The 24790-nt window shown below is 40.4% G+C and overlaps 1 protein-coding gene across 3 annotated transcripts; it reads left to right on the plus strand.

Moving 5' to 3' along the window:
• The first annotated feature begins 1971 nt into the window (after window positions 1–1971).
• Window positions 1972–24790, plus strand: LOC111597697 (putative uncharacterized protein DDB_G0288537). Of its 3 annotated transcripts, XM_030225852.1 has the most exons (12): window positions 1972–2112; window positions 4025–4183; window positions 4998–5036; window positions 13750–13915; window positions 15895–16092; window positions 18327–18883; window positions 21662–21747; window positions 22118–22367; window positions 22521–22616; window positions 23202–23777; window positions 24414–24521; window positions 24579–24790. In XM_030225852.1, exons 1-12 carry the CDS (start codon window positions 1992–1994, stop codon window positions 24737–24739), a joined length of 2517 nt encoding a protein of 838 aa, XP_030081712.1. In that variant the 5' UTR covers window positions 1972–1991; the 3' UTR covers window positions 24740–24790. The 3 variants fall into 3 exon arrangements, with proteins under 3 accessions (XP_030081712.1, XP_030081713.1, XP_023168305.2); XM_030225853.1 differs by lacking the exon at window positions 23202–23777; XM_023312537.2 differs by lacking the exons at window positions 1972–2112; window positions 4025–4183; window positions 4998–5036 and adding an exon at window positions 9489–9543.

The raw sequence follows: 24790 nt of genomic DNA on the forward strand, positions 1-24790 counted from the left end.
CAGAGAACTTAAGGAAAAGAGAGAAAGTTAGAGAGGTGAAGACAGTGACAGAAAAGGAGAAAGAAGAGGGGGGGAGCAAAAATAGCTGAAGGGGGACAGGGAGAGGAGAAAACGATTAATTTCACAGAGAGAAAACGAGAGAGAGAGAGAGAGAGAGAGAGAGAGAACAAGTAAGAGATAGTGAATTTTGTTGCTCGAAATCAATATCCTGTGCAAGGTACCTGTATCTATATGTCTGTACATTTGTATATATATATATATATATATATATATATATATATATATATATATATATATATATGTATATATATATATGTATATATATGTATATATATATATCTGCTGTTATTGAGGATGCATTTGGGGTTTTCGTTTCGTCTTGCTAAACTACAATTTGGTTTTTGTGGCTTCTGGTTACGCTGGCAGCAATCATCATTAATATTATCATTATGATCAACATCATTAGATTGTGCTGCAGCATCCTCGTCGCCTGCTTCGCTTTTCTTTCATTTTATTCGCTGTAAGCTAAATCTGCTGTCTGCTGTCTGCTGTCTGCTTTCTGCTTTCTGCTGTTGCTACTGCTGCTGTTAATGCTGCTGCTGCTGCTGCTGCTGCCCCAGCTACTGATTGCCGCATTTTAATGTTAGTTCAAGTTCGATAGAAATGGGTATATTAGTTTCGCTGCCCTCTCAGGCAAATATATACATATATACATATATATATATATACATATATAGGTATATATTTTGAGCCAGCCTACGTGAGGATTCCTGGTTAAGCTGTTCCATTTGGGTATTTTTCGATGTACACATGTATATGTGTATATATGCATATATATCACAATTTCAGAGTCTGTAGCGCCTCCTCTTATATCAGATATGGGCATATCGGTTTTCGAGTGTAATGAAGTCCTGGTATTTGATTTATGGGATTATTTATAACCGATTGATATCGTTAAATGCTAACCGCAGCATAGGGTATCTGTCAGTGGTGCCCCGCAGCTGGAGCATTCCTAAGCGTCAGGCTGCAACATTTGTGCTCGGTTTGCCGCTCTTTCGCTGCTTACTACAATACTTGTTCCATCCGTCCGTCCAGCTGACTGTCCTGCCGCCTGCCAGTCCGTCCGTCCGTCCGTCCGTCCGTCCGTCCGTCTATCTGCCCGCCTTGGCTTATATCAGCTTGTTTTTGTTTCGAGTTCGTGGCTGTTGATCATGGGCATTGAACTGTTCTATCAGCACGTTTCTAAGCATCTCTATCGCCAGTTGCTGGAGCTGCCAGAACGCTGTAAGTAGAGCACACTTTTGTCTAGTTAGCTATAATTATGAATATATATATATACAACTCGCGGTCTCTGTGAACCCAACATCTACAGATAGCACAAGCCTTTACTCGAAGTGCAGAACTTAGAAGATGCTAAGATATCCAACACTTCGCATCTCCTCAGCTGCCTTTCGCTACACAGAAGCGATCTGTGCTGTCAATTTAGCCTTTTTTCGGCCAACTAAAATACGTATGAATCGACTTCGGCAATCACTTCTGAGTCAGCCAGAATCCTGAAACTGAAAATATATATTTTTACTATGAGTATCTGCTAGTCATGTGCTCCACAACTAGGCCAGTCAAACAGGTTGAGGCTGAGGTAAAGGGAGAGTTACTGATGCCGAAACGTTTCTTCGTTCGCTCTTTCAGGTATTAATGATATGCTTATAATGGAAATGCAGACGTCTCCACATCTTAGCCATGGGCTAGCGACACTCTCGCCAGTCCAAGTACACCAGCATCCGCATCAACATCAGCATCTGCATCAGCATCCGCATCAGCATCAGCATCAGCATCAGCATCAGCATACGCACCAGCACCATATTATCCAATCTCAATCACAAACACAGCCCCTGTCGCTGTGCAGCAGCCAGCAACAGCAACAGCAGCAGCAGCAGCAGCAGCAGCAGCAGCAGCATCAGCAACAGCAGCAACTTCATCTGCCCCAGCAGATGAGCAGCGCGTCATCAACTCTGCACGCACTTCAAAGCTCTGCGGCAGGTGAGCAGCACAGCACAACCCATCAACATCACCAAATATATACCTCAACGCAATTGGATGACAAGTCTAAAGGTTAGTTCAAAAGCAAAAGGGAGCAGCCACTCGGAAGCTCGACTAGCTCATACCCTGCACTCACCCATACACACACACACACAGACACACATGTGAATAACATATATGTATGTTATTAATAGAGAATATAGAGAATAGGGAATAATAGAGAATAGAGAATAGAGAATAGAGAATAGAGAATAGAGAATAGAGAATAGAGAATAGAGAATAGAGAATAGAGAATAGAGAATAGAGAATAGAGAATAGAGAATAGAGAATAGAGAATAGAGAATAGAGAATAGAGAATAGAGAATAGAGAATAGAGAATAGAGAATAGAGAATAGAGAATAGAGAATAGAGAATAGAGAATAGAGAATAGAGAATAGAGAATAGAGAATAGAGAATAGAGTAGAGAATAGAGAATAGAGAATAGAGAATAGAGAATAGAGAATAGAGAATAGAGAATAGAGAATAGAGAATAGAGAATAGAGAATAGAGAATAGAGAATAGAGAATAGAGAATAGAGAATAGAGAATAGAGAATAGAGAATAGAGAATAGAGAATAGAGAATAGAGAATAGAGAATAGAGAATAGAGAATAGAGAATAGAGAATAGAGAATAGAGAATAGAGAATAGAGAATAGAGAATAGAGAATAGAATAGAGAATAGAGAATAGAGAATAGAGAATAGAGAATAGAGAATAGAGAATAGAGAATAGAGAATAGAGAATAGAGAATAGAGAATAGAGAATAGAGAATAGAGAATAGAGAATAGAGAATAGAGAATAGAGAATAGAGAATAGAGAATAGAGAATAGAGAATAGAGAAGAGGAATGAGAAAATAAAGAAATGCGAGAGATGAGCCATGAGACATAAGAAACAAAGCAGAGGACGATAACGATAACGATAACGATAACGATAACAATAACAATGACGTTAACAAGAAGAGAAAAAGGAGTAAGGAGTACAAAAGACCTGAAGATGTATTGAACATCCCCAACATAAATTCCTTAATGAAATCTAAGCTGCTCCCGAAATGAATAACTCGATGTGATTTTAATAGATTCAATAGGTCTGTGTGCCTGTGTATCTTTTTGTGTGTTTATACTAAACGATTCGATTCGATTCGATTCGATTCGAGCCAAACAAAAGATAGCATTTACATTTCAAAGTTTCGAAATACTGGCAAAAAGGAGAGAAGAGGAAATGGGAGAGGCAAGCAGGCGGGAAGCTGGCTCTAGTCGGGCGCTACCGACTGCCTAGTGCTCGTTGACCCGCCCCCGAGTCAGCTCCGCTGGTACAAAGATCGATATTGTCAATGCAGTGAGAGGCGTCGACACAGCACTCAGCAGTAGAATAACTAAGAGATTATGTTGCCAGCTTTGAAGCCAAGCCATATATACTCGCCTTTCGCTAAGTGAACGGGTATACAAAATAGCAGGAACATATAGAGAGAGGCTGAAGGAATTCGAGTAAGAATATTGTTCAAGAACAATAGCCTAAGCTCGCGCTGAGACAGGAGTAATGGGAGGAGGACGCGCTCGTCCGAAAGACAAGTGTTCCTGGCTTTAAAGAGTAGAACACATACAGCCATAGACACATTGTTCTCCTGTTGTTGTTGTGCTGTCGTTTGGTCTAGGAATTAAATGAAAAACAAAAAAAAAACAAAACAAAACAAAGAAGTTAGTCACGGATTGCGCAATAAAAATTGCAACTTGCATGCGCTGTGGATCGACTGGAAGATAGGAAAAGTAGAAGAGTGGAAGAGTGGAAGACGAAGACTGGAAGACTGGAAGACTGGACGACTGGACGACTGCAGGGCATTCATAATTGAAACTATATCTTAATACAAATACCCTCACGCACTCCCGCCTAGAGCAGTCCTGTTTGCTTTCACATTAGCAGCAATATTACGTTTATCCATCCCGTTGCAGTGCAAAAGTATGATGAATACTCGAATGGCTTAGTGAGGGGACTGCCCACACCTGCCTTACAGGAATCGCCTCCCATTCTACCTGGAAACAGTTTTCTGACTCATTCGCAGGGAAATGTTGAATGGATGACAGCCATGAATGATGCTCAAAATACTGCAGGTAATTTAATACAGATACACAGATATATACACGGATATGTATTATATATTTTGTATTTATTTTTATGTGTGAGAAGTTGTTAAAGCGTACGCATTCCTGCCATACATCTAGTGCATTATCCCCGTTATACCCATTCCACATGCAATGCATTGGCAATATCTCCTAGTCGGGCACCCTGACTATATTTTCTTTGGTTACTCATGAATTTGCAATTTTATAAATATATGTAAATGTAAATATTTCCAAAGTTGTTTATTATATTTTTTAGGCAGGCTAAGTCGCTCTAGCCTCTAGTCCGATGTGTAAACACAGTATAAACTTATCGTTTTTTTCGAACTCATTCTGTTCTCTTATAGTCAGTAAAAGTCGGTAATTATTTTAAGCGTAGCTTGAATACCGTAAATGCTGAAGACTTCAGATAGTCTAAAATTAAAGCCAGCCACAATCAGATTCTCAGAGCCTAGCCAATGCAGCAGCCCAATCGCATGCAGTGCGTCAACTGCGCAGTAAGCAGAGCGTGAGTGTGTGTGTGTGTGTGTGCTTTACATATGCATAGAACGTATAGAAAAAGCGTGGCTTGACTAGAATATCGCCTGCTCGCAGGATTCTCTCTGTCTCTCTCAATTATAAATATATTAAATAGTGGAAAAGATAAATGGAATACTGTTAAGATAAAATTAAAGGAAATAGTTTCGATAAAATATTTATGACAATTTGTATTTTATTAATTTATATTAATTTACTTATTTATTAATTTATATGAAATAATAATTTGTGGATTTCCCTCTGCTTCTCTCTGCTCTTTGCATTTCAGAAGATTCGCACAGCTCGCAAGGCAGCATTTCAGGCGACGGTGAGTAAGGTAGTGATAGGTTCACAGGTGGGCTTGTCACCTGATACAGACGGGCACAAATGTATGGTATGTATGGCAAAAAGGTTCCCAGGCACACTTAAGTAGGCTATCGATTATCTCTGCGACAAATAGCCAAAGCTAGATGGACATTCGAAAGCTTCTGCGGCGTCAGTGCATTTGACTGAGCTGAGGTGAGGTAAGGCAAGGTGAGGTGAGCTGAGGGAACTGCTCAATCCCAGTTGTGGTTAGGCTCGAAATGTCTCAGATAACTTACGTGTTTAATTGAAAAAAACGCAGAGCTCAACCACAAAAGGCGTTTTTAGTTTCAACTTCAGCTCTAGATCTCTTGGATTATCTTTTCATTCCGAATCGAAATGCACTTTTCTCTCTAATCCTCTGTATTGGTATTGGATAATGAATATACACCTGTGGCTCTACCTACAGCTGTATCTGTGTCTGTACATCCGCCGGTTGTGGATTGCGGGCAATATCTTTGTTAGCCTTCACATGCCTATCAAGCAACCAGAGCCAGAGCCAGAGCCAGAGCCAGAGCCAGGCCAGAGACCAGCGACCTACTCACAGCTCCATGAGTATGCATTACAGTTTTCGACTTCGTGCAAAAAAAGAGTGAAAAGAGAACAAATAAACACATTCTACTATTGGCCACAATAAACAAAGTTAATAACCGCACGAATGCAAAACCCTTTACTCTTTGCTCTTTACTCTCGATTCTTCCACAGTCAAATTGAAAAGCCGCAAGATCCCAATTCCGGGTTTCTTCCTATTTGAAAAAACATCACAATGGATCAAATACTTTTCCTTCTGTTTTCCTGCTTCTGCCTACAACCACGTTTGGCCTATTTGAAGTCATTGGAAGTGAGAGAGATGTGAAAATGAATCTAACTGGAAGAGTCCATAAGGGTTTACCTATTCTTGGTCAGGATCAATGGACGAGTCGACTTGTCGGACGGACTGACTGAAATCTTTCTTGCCTGTGTGTTCCATACGCAGTTCACGTTTATCATATTTTTTAGATAACTCTCCAGGTTAAGTGTGGTATAGGCTGTCTTCTAGCTGGGCACTGTCGATGCTTGCGTGTTACTTGCAGTCAGGCACGAGACACGCCTCAATAGGCGTATTCCATGCAAAGAAGATCTAGGACTATCTATATCTGTAGTCATGTTTTCCTCTATATGTGATTGGATAGCAGTAATCAATTTACCTCTTAGGCGAGTTATGCAAATTATGTAATTGTACTTGTAATTGTAGCTGTAATTGCAATTCTGATTTAGATAGATAAGTCCCAGGGCGGAACGCAATTCGACTTTAATTGCAAAAGCAAAAGTCGAAAAGCGAAGGCGAAGGCGAAGGCGAAGGCGAAGGCGAAGGTAAAGGCAAAGCGCCATAATAATTAAACCAATTCCCCAGCGACGCTGCTTGAAAGTCAAAACATAAGTTGAAAGCGATTTGTCAAAACAAAATGAGCATAGATGTGCCGAGTCCTTCCGATTGGGGCGAAGCAGCAAGAACAACTGTGGATTATTTAATAACATTTGAACATACATTTGGGAATTCGCAACGAAATAACATCTGGCCAGCCTGGCCAGATCCGCACACATTGGCATTGTGCGTATGTGTGTGCGCATGCATGTGCACGAGCAATTAGATTGCCTCTAGTTTGAAGGGTCTTCAAAATATGCTTGAATATGGAAGCAAATGACATAAGATATGGAACGTTGCATCAGTTACATTACCTTCGGTAAATCTCTGGTGGGACATACTGATAGCAAGACGGAGTTTGCACATAACCAATATACTCTTTTCAATCGTGAGCGAGTATAAAAAGTAAGCTATGGGCTATATACACATATATATTGATTGTACAAATATATGTAGTCAAAAGCATGAGAGCAGACGAATCAAAAGCATACAGATGATCTAAATAATATTAAAATTTGAAGTTATTTATATTTCGAATATAAAACGGACAATTCCAATTACTTTCGACCTAACCTTAGATAACAGCATTATTTGATTCCTCGAAATAGAGGCTTAGCACTGTCAATTGATCTTCAATCAAGTAGTATTTTGCAAAGTGTTTTAATGGTACAACCCCATTGGAACTTCGATTTGTATACTCATACCCCAGTGGCATACCCCAAATAAAGGCTTGCAGCAAACTTAATAGCCCACCTTCTACGGGTTCAGCTGGCAATCGCAGCTTCCTTTCGCCCATGCAACGTATCATGGATTCTGTTAATCGCCTTTAAATCAGAAGTGCTGGGATCAGATCACGATTCGTAGGTGGTTCAATATTCAATTGTGAGGAATTCCAGCCTCCAGACTCTATGCTAACTATGCGTGAAGAGTTGAACACAGCGAGATTATGGGTCATCGGACACAAGTATGTATGTATAAACATATATACCGATTCAAGTATTACTGATTCAAGTTGCCGCACTTTGGTAGATATACACATTACGTGCATATCGAAATAACTGTGAATGAATGTAGGAGAAAGCCGATTGTTAATATATATGTCGTTGACATAATTACTTTGTCTTTATGTGACAACTTGATGTCATCATCATACATGCTCATAGAATACGAAAAGGCAATCATTTTTAGTATAGCGCGCAGCCCCCAAGCACACGCACAAACACACACACACACACACACACACACACACACACACACACACACACACACACAGATATATATACAATTACAAACAGAAACACAAACACAAACACAAACAAGCAATCACAACAAAAAAGCGTGAATGTTGTATGCACAAGCGAGATAGCACGATAAAGAAATACAGGGACAGAGAGCGGCAAATGCTTAAGTAGTAGAAACGAGAAACGACAACTGTCCGCTGTGATTGGTGCTGGGCCAATCTTGGTCTTGGTGCTGATTGGCGGGCATCGACTTCGTGCTTGCTGCGTTCTCCGCTCTCTCACTCACTCTTTCTCTCTCTTGCAGATGTGCTGTGGTGTGGTGTGCTGTGGTATGTTAGCGTGGGTCGCAAGCTCTTACTGCGTGCCAGTAACAGTACCTTCTCTCTATATAAATGTTGCTTAAATGCCAGGGCAAAGTACAAAGATAAAGGGCGCCAAAAAGAAACGTAAATGTCAATATTTAAATCTGATATCGATTGAAAACCCCTTTTATGAGGCTTCAAATATTTTATAAAATGCAGACACAATCGGAGCTATCAAAGTAAATAATATAATAATATGAATATTAGCTAACGCATCTTTGTTAGTCTATCCTTACTTCGGAACATATGAGAGACACTAAAAGTAGAATAAGAAACATGATACTGTATTATAACACAGACATTTACACACCCACACAGAGGCAGTCAGAGTCTGACCATAAGTCGTCGGCTTAGGCATTTAGCACCAATCCAAAAGAAGGCGAAACCAACTGCCCACCACAACTTTTGAAGCAACCCACCCACCCCCGCCGCCTTTAATAAACGCAGCAGCAACAGCACAGCACAGCACAGCACAGCACAGCAGCCGCAGTCGCAGTCGCAGTCGCAGTCGCAGTAGAAGCAACGGTAACATAATCCAGTATGCAGAGCCCAGTTGTAGAATAGGAAGCAAATAACGCTTTGCTCTGGTTGTGTCTCTCGGTTTTTGGTTCGTCTTCATTGGTTCGCTGCAGTGAGTCGGAGTCGGGCAGTCGTGAAGTATGCGCATGCCGATGTGGTTGGGCGGGTGCGGTGGCGAAACAAGGACCAAGGACACGCTCAGCACGCAGTACACACATATACACGCGCTGCAATCGCAGTCGCACAACACACTCACACAGTCGTACAGGCTTGCACACACATACACACGCACCCAGCACACAGATAAGAAACAAAACGTGCGCAGGATCTCAGCGACTGAACGCAAACAGTCCGGAAAAAATGGCTTGAAATATTTCACGGCACTAAAAACGAAACAAAAAAAGAAAAAACGCAAAATTTATAATAAGTAAAACAACAGCTACGACGACGACGACTACGGCGACGACGACGCAAAAATTTAGAGCACAAAAAAAGTAAAAGAAAAATGTTAAGAAGGAAATTGGCTCGGGGCTCGCTTTTATTTGAATGCCAGGCACAAAAATAGATACAAACACAGCAGCAAAGGCCACGCCACAAGCCGGAGTAGCGGATCGTGAAAATCGGATGATGTGAATACTAATTGTCATTATCGTTATCGCTATCGCCATCGCTATTGCTATCGTTGCCGTTATCCTGTTATTGCTCTGGTTATCGGCTAATCATTGGGCAACTCGCGTGTGTGCTTCTCCGAAAGAAATTTCTAGTGTTGTGCTTAAGTGAAATTTCTGTCTACATGTATATAAACAACTGATAACCCTTCGACACATCATCATTATCGTTATCACAGTCGAAGCCTAACGAGTCATCGATAGTAATCGCAACGGAAAAACATGGATCTCTCTACAGCCTATCGCTACAATCAAAACATGATGGAATATTACACATGTATATAAAATACAAAAGCAAAGAATATATATACATATATATATTATATATATATATATATAAACATATATAAAAATATATATATATGTGTGTATATACATATATTTATATATATATAAACAAATTCTAACAGGGATCTACCATTTCATATCTATCGACTGTGTAGGATGTGTATGTAGGATAAGGTGTAAGAGTCTATTGGAAAAATATAGATAACGCCTTGGTGCTATTTAAATAGGGCTATACGAAAGCCAGCCAGCCAGCTAGCCGTAAAATATTATAGTCTAATACTCTGATGTAACACTAAAGAGCAGCTCTCGTGGTTAGATCCGATCAAACAAACTGTATATTTACTTATTATGGTCAATATGGGGAGTGCCAGACTAGAAGATACCTTGAATCACTGCTTGGTCCTGGAGCAGGCGCCTAGAAGGTATCGTGATAGTCTCATAGAACTCATGGACAATACGCAGGATCCCAATTTAAGAGATACTAGCAGATGGAGGGAGGCAGGGGCGAAAGGTGTTGTACAATCATAATACAAGTTCTTTGTCGCCCAAAAATTTAATGGAATAGAAAATGACAGAAAGCAAAAATATTGAATAAAAGCAAATGTATAGACGTATAATAGAAACACCATGTTGAGAGACGAGGGTCAGAGTTTGTGTTTCCCTAACAGGACTATGTTTCCCCTTAGTGTCTCTCTTTGTTAGGTAAACAATATCTATTTAGTTGCGAGATTCATTGATCAATAGTTCATTAAATGACAATCGCATTTGCCGTTTGCCGTTTGCCGTTTGCCGTTTGCCGTTTTCATTTTCCATTTGCCGTTCTGTCAGGCACTCAAAGTTCCTTTTGTTTCACACGCACAATTCGTATCCCGCTGTGTCCTGTAAAACAGCATCAAATTGCGATTCCTGCTCCAGCCGATTCTCTTAAGATCAGGTACTCTTCTAGTATCAGGCTTAGTCGCTAAGAAATGCAAATTAAAGGCATCTTGTCATCTCAAATAACAAATTCTTTTGTCTTCATCTAAGACACTTGGATGACATTATTAGACTTACCAAACAAGAGTTATTTAAGAGTTAATCTTGCTGGCTGCCTAGAAATAATGGCTATTCAATAGGAAAGTCCACATCTAGAACTTGGTGTTTTGAAGCTATGAAATGTCAAGTCTCTCGGTTGTGTAGCTCATGAGAGTTCATAGAGACGGGCGTACGGACGGACGGCTCGTTGAATAGATGATACAGATACTCTATATATATTTGGAATCGAAGGTCGTTAAGTAGATTCTGGTTAAGTAGATTCGTGAATTAATTTTTCTACCATTCCCTTCGTCAAAGCCGAGCTGCATAATCACTCTGAACCCAGCTGAAACGAAAACTGATACTGAAACAGGGGACGATAACAATAAAACAAATCTTTCATAACCTGAGCAGTTTCTAGGGCAAAACACCTACTAAACTGAGTGCCTCTAGATCTTACTGTGAGCAAGTGAATACCTATAAATATCAGATGATACACTGGGAAAAAACGGAAAACAAGTGACAATACATAGTTCAAATTGAAGCTCTCTAGCTTTATTAATATATATAAATCTATATATATATATATATATATATATATATATATATATATATATATATATATATATATATATAGTATATAAATTATGCGAGGTTGGGTACGATCTCAAGAGCTCTTTCTGTCTAGCGCTGTAAACAAAACCAAACACGTATTTCGAATAGACTCAGGCAGTATAATTTCATATATTTTAAATAATATTTGTTTCAAAGTATAAATCTATTTAACGATCAATTTTGATCAATCTGATGTTGCCCGATTAGTGTTATTCATTTAAAAGATCCTCTCTAATTCTCCCCTTGCCCATAATACACTTACACAAATTCCTATAGTTTGGACATCAACGTGATCGGTCGCTGAGTCGCTGATCGAGTCCGATGAATAGCTGTTTATCACTAAAACCTCCTTTTCATATGTCCTATATACTTAGACTCAGCATCTGTATAATCCGTTTAATGGATTTCATGGAAACTGGAGAGGCTTAAAAAGTTTAAAAGAGTATATTGGTTTTGCGCAATGTCCGCTTGTCAATATTTTATTATTTTATTATTTTATTATTTTATTATTTTATTATTTTATTATTTTATTATTTTATTATTTAATGCTCAAGCAACTTTAAAAAACTCACAATGATATTAGAGGCGTGGCAAAACAGTGCTGACTATATAGTATGTTTAATTTGAATCTGATTATGAATAATCGTGAAGTTGATCTGCAAAATAACATATATATTTCTGCGGCCTTAGAAACGTTGCAAATTGGATAAAGTATATGGAAAAAGTATAAGTAGATATTTTAAAGGCTAGAATCTCAGTGATTTAATGGCCCTTTAGGCCTGCATCTACTACAGGCTTACGACTTGCAAGCAGGAAATTTCCTGTCGGATGTGTCTCCAAGAATATTTGTCAGCTTAGACATATTCGAACTCTTTCACATATTGTTCGCATATATGTTCAGCAGAACTTAAATCTGGAGAATTTAGGCAAATTTTGAGCCCGTATCCAAAAGATAACAAGCATCAAAAATTAAATTATATAAATTTATATAAAATTAAATTTATATAAATTTAATTTTATTTATATATAAATTTATTAAAATTTAATTTTATTTATATAAAATTAAATTTATATAAATTTATATAAAATTAAATTTATATAAATTTATATAAAACTAAATGCACAATTTGTAGAAATTGAATTTCGATTCCGTTTTTAATTTATAAAAATAGAAAGGGAATAGAATTATGGAGTCTGCCACTATTTCCCAGTTTTAGTAGGTTCAGCGTATACAAACGATCAACTGCTTCAGTTTTTTATTCGGATCTTCTTTTGTCTGTGACCTCCTCAATTGCAATACTTGGCAGATAGCTTGCTTCGAACTTCGAACCTCTTGTGTGTGCCAGATCGGACTACCTGGTCCCCAGATATACCCGAGTCTGGAATATTGATTCTTGAACACAATTAACTTTCCTTTGAACGTAAGCGTGCTTCATTGGTGTTCCGAGATTGAGGATAGACTCGCCCGTTGCTGCTGATCGATTGTACGAGTGCTTGATGTATTAAATCTTCCCCGACGCCCTCCACATATAATTCAAATCTGTAGTCTCTGCTTTCGATACTTTGAATAGCTTAACCTACATTGTGTGGGGAGAAATTAGTCTTGTCGCTTTGACTGTACGTCTGTATGACTTTTGAAGTGAGCGACTTCTGTGCCAGGCGCTTTTCCCAGCAGCTCTCGGTCTTCATTAAAACTTGCATATCAAGTGCGAAATTTAAGTGCAGCAAAATAAATGATGTGTAGAGAAGACTCTCGACTGCCGATACCGAGATCTACCGAGATCTTGCTGTTCCCGTTCCCGTTCCCGTTCCCGTTCCCGTTCCCGTCTCGCGCTCTGACTTTCATGTTCGTCATTAGGACAGATTTCTTCTGATCAGTTTAGGAGCGGTCTTTCGTCTTTGCTGTTGCTTCTCCGCGACGCTTCGTCTGCTTCGACGTGAAAAAAAACATATAATTAGGAGTTCTCTAAAATAACATTTCTGTATATGAAAAATTGAACGAGTAGCATATACCCTGACCAAAGTGTTTCTATATATTTGCAATAGAATTTCCATAGCCAATTTGCTATATATTTTGAAACCGAACTTTGAAATCGATATTAATCGACTTCATAAAATGAATATCTATGACTTCAAACAGAACTGTATCGACATGTCAGACAGAGGGACGTAAAGGCAATCATCAACTCACTTCATTTTAGTCTCTATCCAACTTAGTCCCTATCATATAGTTGCTCTGGAGTTTCCATATACTAAACGTGAGGGACTTTTGTATGCACATTTATATATATTCATATAATTGCGAAAATATCAATATCGCAGGACTTGAGTCAGCTTACCTCTATCGAAACGAACCAACATTACTTAAATTTATATGACTTTTCCCACACCATATACTCCGCTGCTTCAGAGGTAGAATCAATCAATTTTAAAGCTGGATTGTTGTAGTCGTCCTCTAAAAATGTACAGATGAACCATTCGAGGCAGTGAAATACCTTATATATATATATATACAAGTTCATGAACACATTAACAATACTTATTGGTAAACCTAATTGCATTATAGGTCATGGAGGCGTCAATCAGCTGGGAGGCGTGTTCGTTAACGGTCGCCCCCTACCCGATGTGGTCCGTCAGCGAATCGTGGAGCTGGCCCACAACGGCGTTCGGCCCTGCGATATATCGCGGCAGCTGCGTGTGAGCCACGGCTGCGTCTCAAAGATACTGTCCAGGTAAGTGAGCAAGTATCACTAGACTTACAATCTAATATACAGTTGGTCCCACTACGGTCTGCAGTAGAAAGTAGAATGGGGAAAATGGCAGTGGATCAGGGTTAAGCTCTACAAGAAATGCGCCGTGGCGAATGTGCTTGCACCGTGGACGAGCATTATTCAGTCGGCCATACCCGACAATGCTCTTATTTGCTTTCGATACAGAATTAGCATACAAATCCACTTAATTCATATACGTACGTGCCTCTTGTGTGTAGATAAATATACGTCCACGGAGTCGGAGTGTAATCAGGCTATACACGGTATAAAGATATTGGCGAATTCTAATATATATGTATAGCATATATATGCTTGTCCCCAACTGCCCATTGACTGTCTGATTTAATGGATTTCATCGACTATTTAAGCAATGAACTCCATTAGTCCATATTAATCAGTTATAAAATCAATTATAAAAAACCCATTGAAAATGGAAATTCAGAGCATGGCAGACTCCGTGGAGTATATATAGTCTTGATCAGTCCAGGTATGTCCGTGCTCCTGCAGACCTTGTTTCCATAACTCGACCGATTGTCTTAAAATGACACATCTGCTTGTGAAAGATAGAAGATAGAAGATGGAAAATGGGGCATGGAAGACGCCAAGACACTTTATCTTTATGTCTTTGACGCAATGGCGGTGCTGCCAATCCTTATATTGGCCGTTTCCACTCGCTTAGCAGGCGTAAGGACGGCTTCAGCTTTCTGAGCTTCTGGCCCTAGTCCTGCTCTAGTCCTGACTGAATGGTCTCCGAGAAAGCTGTCGTCTCGAAAGTATCCATGCGATAAGCCTCCCGAAGCTAAGCTGGTGGTCAGACAGGTGGGTCCCCGACTGTGACCAGTAGCGCCGAGTGATCGCTACCTTTATAGATCTCAGCTGAGACTCCACTTCGCCTGTGATATCGACTATGGATCCGCAACAAGTCCGACTGAATGTGAACTCGTTCCCTTGTTGAACAGAAGGCTGGGGCCTCTGGCATTAGTTTCTTGGCTTCCCCATTCCATCGCCGGCTATGTAGTCTTCCGTCCCCTTGCATCCTCGACGAGTTCATCAATCACTGATATGAATTCGTTGACCTGAATACTGCGGGACAGGTAGCACCACAGGTGTGTGTGTGTGTGTATGTGTGTGTGTGTGTGTGTGGGTTGATTCCTATCCCAAAATAGCTTGGAATAGCGGGTGTTCAGGGTATTCTATAGTCGGGCACTCTCGAACAGAGCATTCTTGCTGGCTTTAATATTGTATTCGAATAACCTGAGGAAAATGCCGACTCATAAACATGCAAAATACGCAACGTGGCAACGAACAGGTGCTCAGCTGCTGCGGTAGCTCGATGTGAGCACAGGTGACAAAACTGGAGTCTGACTTAATTTGTTAATTAGATGGAGCTTACTCTTATAATCATTCTGGTCGTAGGGAGTTGGCTCGCGGCTTGACCAGGTGCAGGGGCAGCACTTGCAGCCACAACAGGGCATGCAAAATAGGAGCAATAAATCTTGTCGGTCGCATGGATATGTGGTTGGGTGGGCAGTGTGCAAGGACTCTGCAGGACTGTGCAGCACTCATATGTCAGCCTCCAACTCGCATCCTCTACCTAAACGTTGGCTGACATTTAAATTGTTTATAATTGAAATGGTAAAATGGTGGTTCCGTTCCAGAATGCATGCATTAATCAAGGCGTCTGTGCTGACAAGGGACTATACATATATATATATATATATATATATATATATATATATATATATATATATATCATAATGTATATAATTATTCAGTATACGTTCGCTGTGTCTGTCTGAGTGTTAAAGTGAATTCTGTATCGAGTAGTCCAGGCTACTCCAATAGCAGGATATCTTCCTTGTATGTGACTGTAGTTACCATAGTCTACATACAAACTTATATATATATTCCAATATGCTCGGTACTTTTGTTCTTTGCAGGTACTACGAAACTGGTAGCTTTAAAGCAGGAGTCATAGGCGGCTCGAAGCCGAAGGTCGCGACACCTCCAGTCGTTGATGCGATCGCCAACTACAAACGGGAAAACCCGACAATGTTCGCCTGGGAGATACGAGATCGATTGCTGGCAGAAGGCATATGTTCACAAGATAATGTACCCAGCGTATCATCCATAAATCGGTAAGACACAATTAGTTCTCTGCCTTTCTATATATATATATCTATATATTTCTCATATCGTATATTACATATTGTATAACCATTTGCACATCGGTTTTGGGCTCCTGGACATTAGCACTTTGTATATCACCTATCCTGAATAACATATTATCTCATCTCCTATGCCCCCTATCGTACATTCGCCTATCTCCATTTTAATATCTGCTTGGGGTCGCTTGACTTGACATCGTGTCCGGGAGACATTGGTCGTATATCCTCATCGTATAGCGAACACCATTTGGTGTCTTTCGATGGAGTGTTTAAGATACCTAACTGGATTCCCTCGATAATGAGCATCTGCTTGGGGCTCTTCAATTTGTGTCTTGAATCAGGCTGATGCAGCTTTGCTGATTGAGAGGGTATCGCATATATTCGCAGTGCTCTGGTATATCATTCAGCAGAGTTAACTGTTTGCCAGGTTTGACATGGGTGAGTGTGGCAGTGCTTGCTTGCTGTCATGCAACTTAGTTCCGAATCCGTTTCCGCATCCGTCTCCCAAATCCACGATGATGGGTGCGGCTCTGGCCCCGAACACACAGCGAGATGGCTAATAAAAATATCTAAGTAGTTTTCAGCGTTCATAATTGCGGCACAATGCTTGACACACGACCACCACAAAAGCCAGCTTCCTAGTCGTGTTCCGGTGCAGCGTTCCCTGGCATCGTAGGCTCATAACAGCAGCGCATCAACCCAGCAGTGGCGACGTTCTAGCGGGTTGTAATGTACGCACTTCCTCTTTGACCATAATTCATTTTATTTGGCTAAGGATGCCAGGAGGCAGCTGCTCAAAGCTGGAGTCGCCGTTGCCGTCGCCGTCGCCGTTGCCGTTGCCGTTGCCGTCTGCGCCATCGCCATTGCCGTCATCGTCGCCTTCGTCGTGTCTCTACGAAAAGCCATAAATTAGCTGTGCACAGCGCACAATAACTGTAATTTCGAGCGACGGACGGCAGATCGCGACGTCGTTTGTTGCTGTCAAGCGGAAGAGTGAGAGGTGACTAAGGTCAACGCGCACTTGTTCACCACCCCCACTTGGCCCACCACAAGCTTACACACACAGCCTTTTACCCACCACAACAGGCTTAACTAAAACACATTGCTGAATACTCTTTGGGGCGCTGCAACCACACGCAGCACGTGCAGCCATTCAGAATCAATTCGCTACGACCAGGAGTATGCAAAGCGCCAGGATGAGATGAGTGGATGATGATGGGATGAATCACATGGCTTACCATGCGACCGAGGGTAATTCCAAGGGATAATCAACATTAACTTGCCATAATGCGACAATGTGTGATTTGATGTCACTCGGGCGATGATTGAGACGCAGATTCAATAACACACAAACTTACATTGCGTCCATACGTATCGCTGTGTGAGTGTACGTGTGTGCAACAGACCCTCTCTCGCAGCAAGTGTCAGGCGCACTTTCAGTCCAGTCCACTTGCCGTTCTTTTTTGTTTTTGCTAGCCCCATTCAGCGTGAGTCCCAGGAGAATAGCACTTATAAAGTGACTTTCGCAGCACTCAACGTAAGCCAATTGCCTGGGCCCTCTTCTGGCTGCAAACAAAGCCGAATATACAAATCGAAAAATGTGTAGGCAATGCATAATGCCGCGCATCCCAAACATATGTCCCAATTGTGTGCACTGTCCAACTAGTAATTCCAGCCTCAATCCACTCTCTTAACCCGGTGAGATTGTCCTTTTTGAAATATATAATTTGATTTGATTCCGCTTGAGTTACCCTCTCAATTTGCAACCCTCTGCAAGGGCGGGAGGGAGGTAGGTAGGCGGAAGGGAGTGACGAGTACTTCAAGCTCTTGTACTCTAATACATATATGCGTAGGTATAAGAGTAAAAGTGCTTAACTTTGAAGACAAATATACATAGTGGAGCGTCGTCTCTTCTCATATCATCTACTTTTAGTCTTGTTTAGAGCTCTGAGGTGACTTAATTCGCTTTTTGCATATTCTCACCTAATCCTAGCTGCGACCATAAACGTAAAACTTGACTTTATTTGCGGACAATGTTCCGCATTAAGCAGTCCCCAGGTGCCCAAGGGGCGCATCTTAAAAATGTTTAGTCTCTTGAAGGGGGGATTAGAAACGGAAATAGAAATTCCGTGTTCCGAGGACTGATTTAAGTCTCTTTTGTGGATTTTAGACAGATATTTGATTATTGATATTTTTCTTTGCAGAATTGTTCGTAACAAGGCAGCTGAGAAGGCAAAACATGTGCATCACAATCATCATCAGCAGCAGCAGCAGCAGCAGCAGCAGCAGCAGCAGCAGCAGCAAATGCAGCCCAGCTTAAGTAATGGACATATCGCAACTGAAAGTCTTGATAGCAGCAACGGCGCAATTAGCGAACAGCAAGCTGTCATTACTAACAACAACAACAACAACAACAACAACTCAAACAGCAATAACACGAACAACAGCACAACTTCGGTCGTATCGGGTACAGGTACAGTTACTGGCCTAGGTACAGTGGCAGGCATAGGTACAGGTACAGGTACAGAAACAGTGACAGGCAGCGCCAGCAGCGGCGCCAGCGGTAACAACAGCATTACAACGGCAGCGGCAGCTACAACAACAGAGCAGCGATCGTCTGGTTCAGGATACAGTATAAATGGGATATTGGGCCTACAGCATGCTCATCATATACATAACAACAACAACAACAACAATAACAGCACAAATAACAACAACACGTCAGATGCAAATTGCAAACGCAAGCGAAATGATATTCATGGTAAGAAAAATCACATCTCTGTTCACCTCTCTATCTTTCTCTCTCTGTCTCTATCCTCCCTCTCGCATCAGCTCGCTCTCTTTCTTTGTCGATCCAATACTCGGCAAATGATAGAATATTTATAAGACATCGATTGATCGATAAATGATTACCACTTCAAAGAAACCGATAATCGTCAATTTTACCAAGCGCAAAGGAAGAGTCAAAAGTCAAGTACTCCACTTTAGCTTTTAACTTGACTTTGCTCCCATTCCGTTAAGACTTACCTTAAGCCAGTCTTGCCAAGGGCCGCAATGAGCTACAAACTTTAGGTATAGGAAATCAACAATTTAAGGATATCTTGGCTTTGTGTATTCAGTTTCGATACAATTTGTACTTTATCAACTTGTCCGCAACAGCAAAAGCAGACGTCGCGGGAATAAAAGCCTTCATTTGCATATCGTTGATGAATGTAGTTGGGTGGAGTGGAATGCTGGGGCGATTTTGTCAAGCAACACTTCGGCTATACTTTGTGGCCTTGTTATGAGGGTCATTATCGAACCGCAGCCGTCACGACGGCGTCAAAGCATGTGTCTAGGTACTGAAATCAAACCCCAGAAACAGGTTAAAGAGAGATATCATCTTAATTGGGTGCTGGTTAGTGCAGTAGCAGAAGGCATACAGCTACAGCTACAGCTACAGATACAGATACAGATACAGAATAAGGGCGTATTCCACCATTACAGGGGGGCTGAGAGAGAGCGAGAGCGAGAGCGAGAAAGAGTGAGAGTGAGAGTGACAGTGAAAGAAAGAGACATCATTAAATAATAATAATGTCAGATGGAATCCTTAAATGGAATTCGCTTTCAATAACAAAACCAGTAAGAGTAGCATATGCTCGATAACCAGATACCCTGCACTCTTAACTATTTGAATGCGTTCCAATTGCCATCAAAACAATTATTGTTATCTATCTCTCTCTCTCTCTCTCTCTCTCTCTCTCTCTCTCTCTCTCTCTCACTCTCTCTCTCTCTCTCTCTCTCTCTCTCTCTCTTGGCAATAAAATAGCAATCAACTTTGAGCCCAAAAAATCCGAACATACCTTCTTTGTTTTGCTCTTACTCTGCAGATTGCTTATCGATTCCCTTAGGAGTGTAGGCAAAAAAGCATCTCTGTGTGAATGAATGTGTGTGTGTGGTTGTTATGTATCAGATACTTAGGCTTCAATTTGTGGCAAATTTGTTCAAATCATTTTTGATTTTCCCGACGCAGAACGAAACTCAATATCTCCGGTCAAAATGTCGTTAGACAGCCTCCCCCATCAGCAAGGTCCAAGCTCTATGGGAGGGTAAGGGGTTGAAAAGTGGGCGTAAGCATGTTCTTCTTTCATCCCGTCCCCCATGCCTACCATACCATAGCATAGACATTACACTTATGCTTACGATTGAGATTACAACAATTATTTGGTGTCCGTTTGCCTGCTGTGATGTCTTTTTCGTCACATGTGTAAAAATGGTAGACTCTGCCACGCCCCTATAGATCAGTCTTTACACGAAAATAAAATGTTTTTGTTCGTTCCCTCTGGGAACGAGTGAAACTTTTTATCGATAGAAAATCAAATTAAATCCCATATAAAATAATTTATTAATATTGTCCTTAAAGCATAAAAATCTTTCTTCATACTCGTACTCGATCCGATACCATTCAGCTTTTCGAATCGTTACAGGTTGTATATCATTACTCTTTGATCTTAGACGCTCTGTTGCTCTCTTAAACTAAATCAGACGTAATGAGTACGTAGATTTTCAAAATTCATATCTATGTTAGCAAAATTAGCCACAGTTATACCACATCGGAAGAGGCTATCAAGTCTGAACTCAAAAAATAATTATAATTGTTCTTCAACTATTCCAAATGAGAAAATAAATAATATCGGAAAATTATGTATATAATCAAAGTGCAGAAATGAATCGCAACTTGCGCTAATGGGACTTGCCGGTAAAGATTTGCCGAAATATTGGCGGAGTGGCAAATCGGAAAAACTCAAAATTTAGTGACGAAATTACTTTAAGTTAAGCTCGTAAAATGCCTGCAGTCTGGAGCAATACCAACTTGACTTAACCCTAAAAGCCGCTGAAACTATTCAGCTTTATAGGTGTCGATACATACAACGATACATCAACTGCCCTAATTATGCTTTTACGGTGCTAAGCTCTGACTTACACCTTATACACCCTGGAAGACTGCTTTCTGCTCACTTGTTTACCATCTGCGTCGTGACACGTGCTTTCTGTTGGCCTTGTAATCAGAAAAGGAAAGCCATTACAATAATAATTTCTAGGCAGCTTATTAACGAAGACCTCGTGACTTCTTAAGCCTTTCGATATGTGTGTATGTGCGGGGATTACATATTTACTTATATATATATATATCCTGTCGACGCATAAATGCACTTAAGAGCCACGTGGCAAGACAGAAAAAGAACTGCGACAATAAATGTAACAACAGTAATTCAATTAGGAGGGTTAGCTGTGTGTGAGTTTACTGGGGTGGAGGAAGGCATACAGAGAGAGAAGAGAGTTTCAAGTCTTAAGATTGTGTATATAGAAAAGGACAAAGAGAGAGAACGAGACAAAAGTAATATCGCTTTAAGTCTCAAGTCTTTATGATTAGAAATGAGAGAGAGAGAAAAGCACATTTCAAGTGTCAAGGCAAAGAGACTGAGTGATTGACAAAGATGAAAAAAATTAATAAACTCACTTCTCACCAAGGACACATTTAAATTTTTGAATCTTTCAGATGAGAACCGCGATGTGAACATGAATTCCGAAGAGGAAGGCAAGCGACAGCGATTAGCTTACGGCGGTGACCAAATATATACAAATGTACGTGTTATCCTATCTAAGTCTCCAAAGAACAACAGCAACAAAGACTGTTCTAGGTCTTTTTGTATAAGCCAATAGCGTGTCGAGTGTTTTACGAGACTCCCTCAACACTACTAGCTATAATGTCTTTATTTCATCCAGATCCAAGGGAGTTTGTTATCGATGATTTAAAGAACTGATCAAATGTAGTTGTTATTGAAAATGCTAGCTGTGACTACTATAGATAGGTTCATTGATAAAGCGATATAATGAGAGACACAGACGGTCTTTAGCTATAATGTCAAATGTCTTGAAATGTCATTTCAATCCAGAGACAACTTATGCAAATATGGAAATAATCGATGTAATAATATCTTGTTGATTTGCATAGATCTGGTCTGGTAAATGGTGTATCAAGGATGAGCATAAGTTGCTCTCGGAGCTGGGAAACTTTACAGGCTCAGCGACGACGACGACGAGTGGAAGTGGACCTGCTTACTACGAAACGCCAAATGGATATCCGACTAGCACAATACCCTGTGCGGGTGTTGGCAACGACTCGACCATGATGTACGATAGCATCGCATCGATGTCCCAAAGTCAAAGTACGTTATATACGCCGCCGATTGGACCATCTATAGGCAAGTTAAATGAGCGACGTACACATATCAAATCGATTATATATTATATGTTTTATTTTGTTTAATTTTGAAAATGTTTCTGACTGTATGTGCATGTGCATGTGTGTGTGTGTGTGTGTGTGTGGGTGTGTGTGTGTATGTGTGTGTGTGTAGGCAGCAGTTCATTGACGCCGCTAGTGCCCTTAAGTTTGCAAGACATGAAATTCAATGTGGCTAATCAGGAACCAAACATATCGCCTTTTTATACAGGTAAGAGATCTGAGTAAATCCGTCTACGGCTAATATCGGTTATTGAACAACATGTGTATATGATATCTAGTATTTTGAAGATATACAAAGTCGGCTATATCGGACAACCCAAACCGATATTTATCGATACTAAGGAAAACAATCATTAGACAAGGTCAAGAGTAACTCAATTATCGAATTTTGCTAGCTCTAAGACTTTAGAAGATTTGGATTCTTACAAACGCGTAAATATTCATACATATTTCATGTCTCCGATATTAATAACCGAACAGCAAATCGGGAACTACACAAGCCCAATATAATCTAAAACACTTCTACTCTGTACCGACTGAGATTACATTCGTGATCATCGCAGTAGTAACAAGCGATGTGGGATTAGTGCTAAGTCGAAAGTTGACCAACTGACAGATATTCTGTAACTCTGATTAGGGTTCGAAACAGATCTCCGCAAAACTGTAGATTTCAATCTTCTCTCATAGCTTGACAGCTGTCTCTATCAAAGAGATATATGTATAGATCCACCCATTCGAAATAAATTGATGAGTTCTTACCTAATTTAATACCAATTCACGATTTCACAATCAGCAATTGCCATTGAAAGCGGCAGCAACTATCCCACAATAACGAGCTTGGATAATGCCAACACGACGGCGGTGATACGCGCTAATGTTGCTAGCCGAAGCAACTGTAATGATTCGCCCACTACCACTAATGCTAATGCCAATGCCAATGCCAATGCCAATGACAATGCCAATGCCAATGCCAATGCTAGTGCTAGTGTTAGAGCTAGTGCTAATGAGCATCATAATGTAGATAGTGTTCTTGATACTGTTCATGATGTGAGCAGTGATGAGAACGCCAACAATAAAAGTGCACGCATTGATATGAGCAAACAGCGCGGGATCAATCATATCGACTTACACATACCCATTAATCATCTAATGCCCGACTCATCAACAGTCCAGGATCATCATCATCATCAGCAGCAGCAGCAGCTGTCAGGCAATGGAAACGCTAATACCTCATCTCTAATAGTCTTACAAGCCAATGCAAATAGCTCAACGGTCGACGGACGCTCTGATGTTGATTATATTGCTGCCAATAGCACAGCTATTTATGCCACGCCCACAATGCTTCCCAGTTTTAGCCACTACTCAGCAGGCAAGTCTCTTTTTCTCTCTCCCTCTCCCTGTTGCACTTGCCGTCGCACTCATTGGCCGTGGCTACTACTCTGCCCCTCTCTCTGTCTCTCTCTCTCTCACTCTCTCGCACTGAAAACACTTTGGTGGTGGTAGTGGTGATGGTGGTGGTAGCACTCTCGATTATGCAAAGAGCTTAACACAGACGCACGCGTGTTTCGTTAAAACTCAAATTAACGCGCGTCTTTCGTTAAAGCTCAAACTAACACAAATGCTCTTTGCGCCATCTACAACAGATTATTTTAACAGTAGATGGTAGGCTGGAATTTAACATACTCAACTCAAGCTTAACATTACTCAATCTTATATTGTATATCGTATGATATATACCGTATATTTTCAAGTTTTCTAACGGTGGTAGTTATGGTAATGGTTTATACGATGTCTCATATTCTTAGGGATATCAACTAAATAATCTGTGTACTGCGAATGTATAATACCTTAAAAAATATGCGAAATTAAAAATGAATTATTCTTTATTCATATTATTTATTCTTATATTGCAAATAGTATTACTAACTTGTGTTACTATCAATTTTATTTCATTTCGTTAATTTTAACTCTGCAAGATTCCAAATTTATTTTTGCTTTCTTACAGCATGTGGCTCAGTAGTACCAAGCGCCGATTACGCCTATAGTCCGGCTTATACACAATATGGGGGAACTTATGGATCATACAGCTACGGAACTAGCAGTGGCCTAATAAGTAAGACTAATCATGATGAGTATGAGTATATAGTATATATTACATAAATAATTACAGATTCATCGTACTACTATGAAGCCGGTCAGAATCAGGCGTCCCTCAATCAAGACTTACGCTCGCCTTTAGCTGCAACTAGGGCCAATTCTTTGGTCTCAGCAGCATCGCCAACTGGCAGTGCATGCACGAAATCGGAGACATCAGATATATTTCTTGTGTAGTAGTACCGAAAGATCGAAATCTAGAGAATCCTTTAGTTGTAATAATTGTTC

Source organism: Drosophila hydei, unplaced genomic scaffold (genome assembly GCF_003285905.1).
Source record: "Drosophila hydei strain 15085-1641.00,03,60 unplaced genomic scaffold, DhydRS2 tig00008145-arrow-arrow-pilon, whole genome shotgun sequence".
Taxonomy (NCBI): Eukaryota; Metazoa; Arthropoda; class Insecta; order Diptera; family Drosophilidae; genus Drosophila; species Drosophila hydei.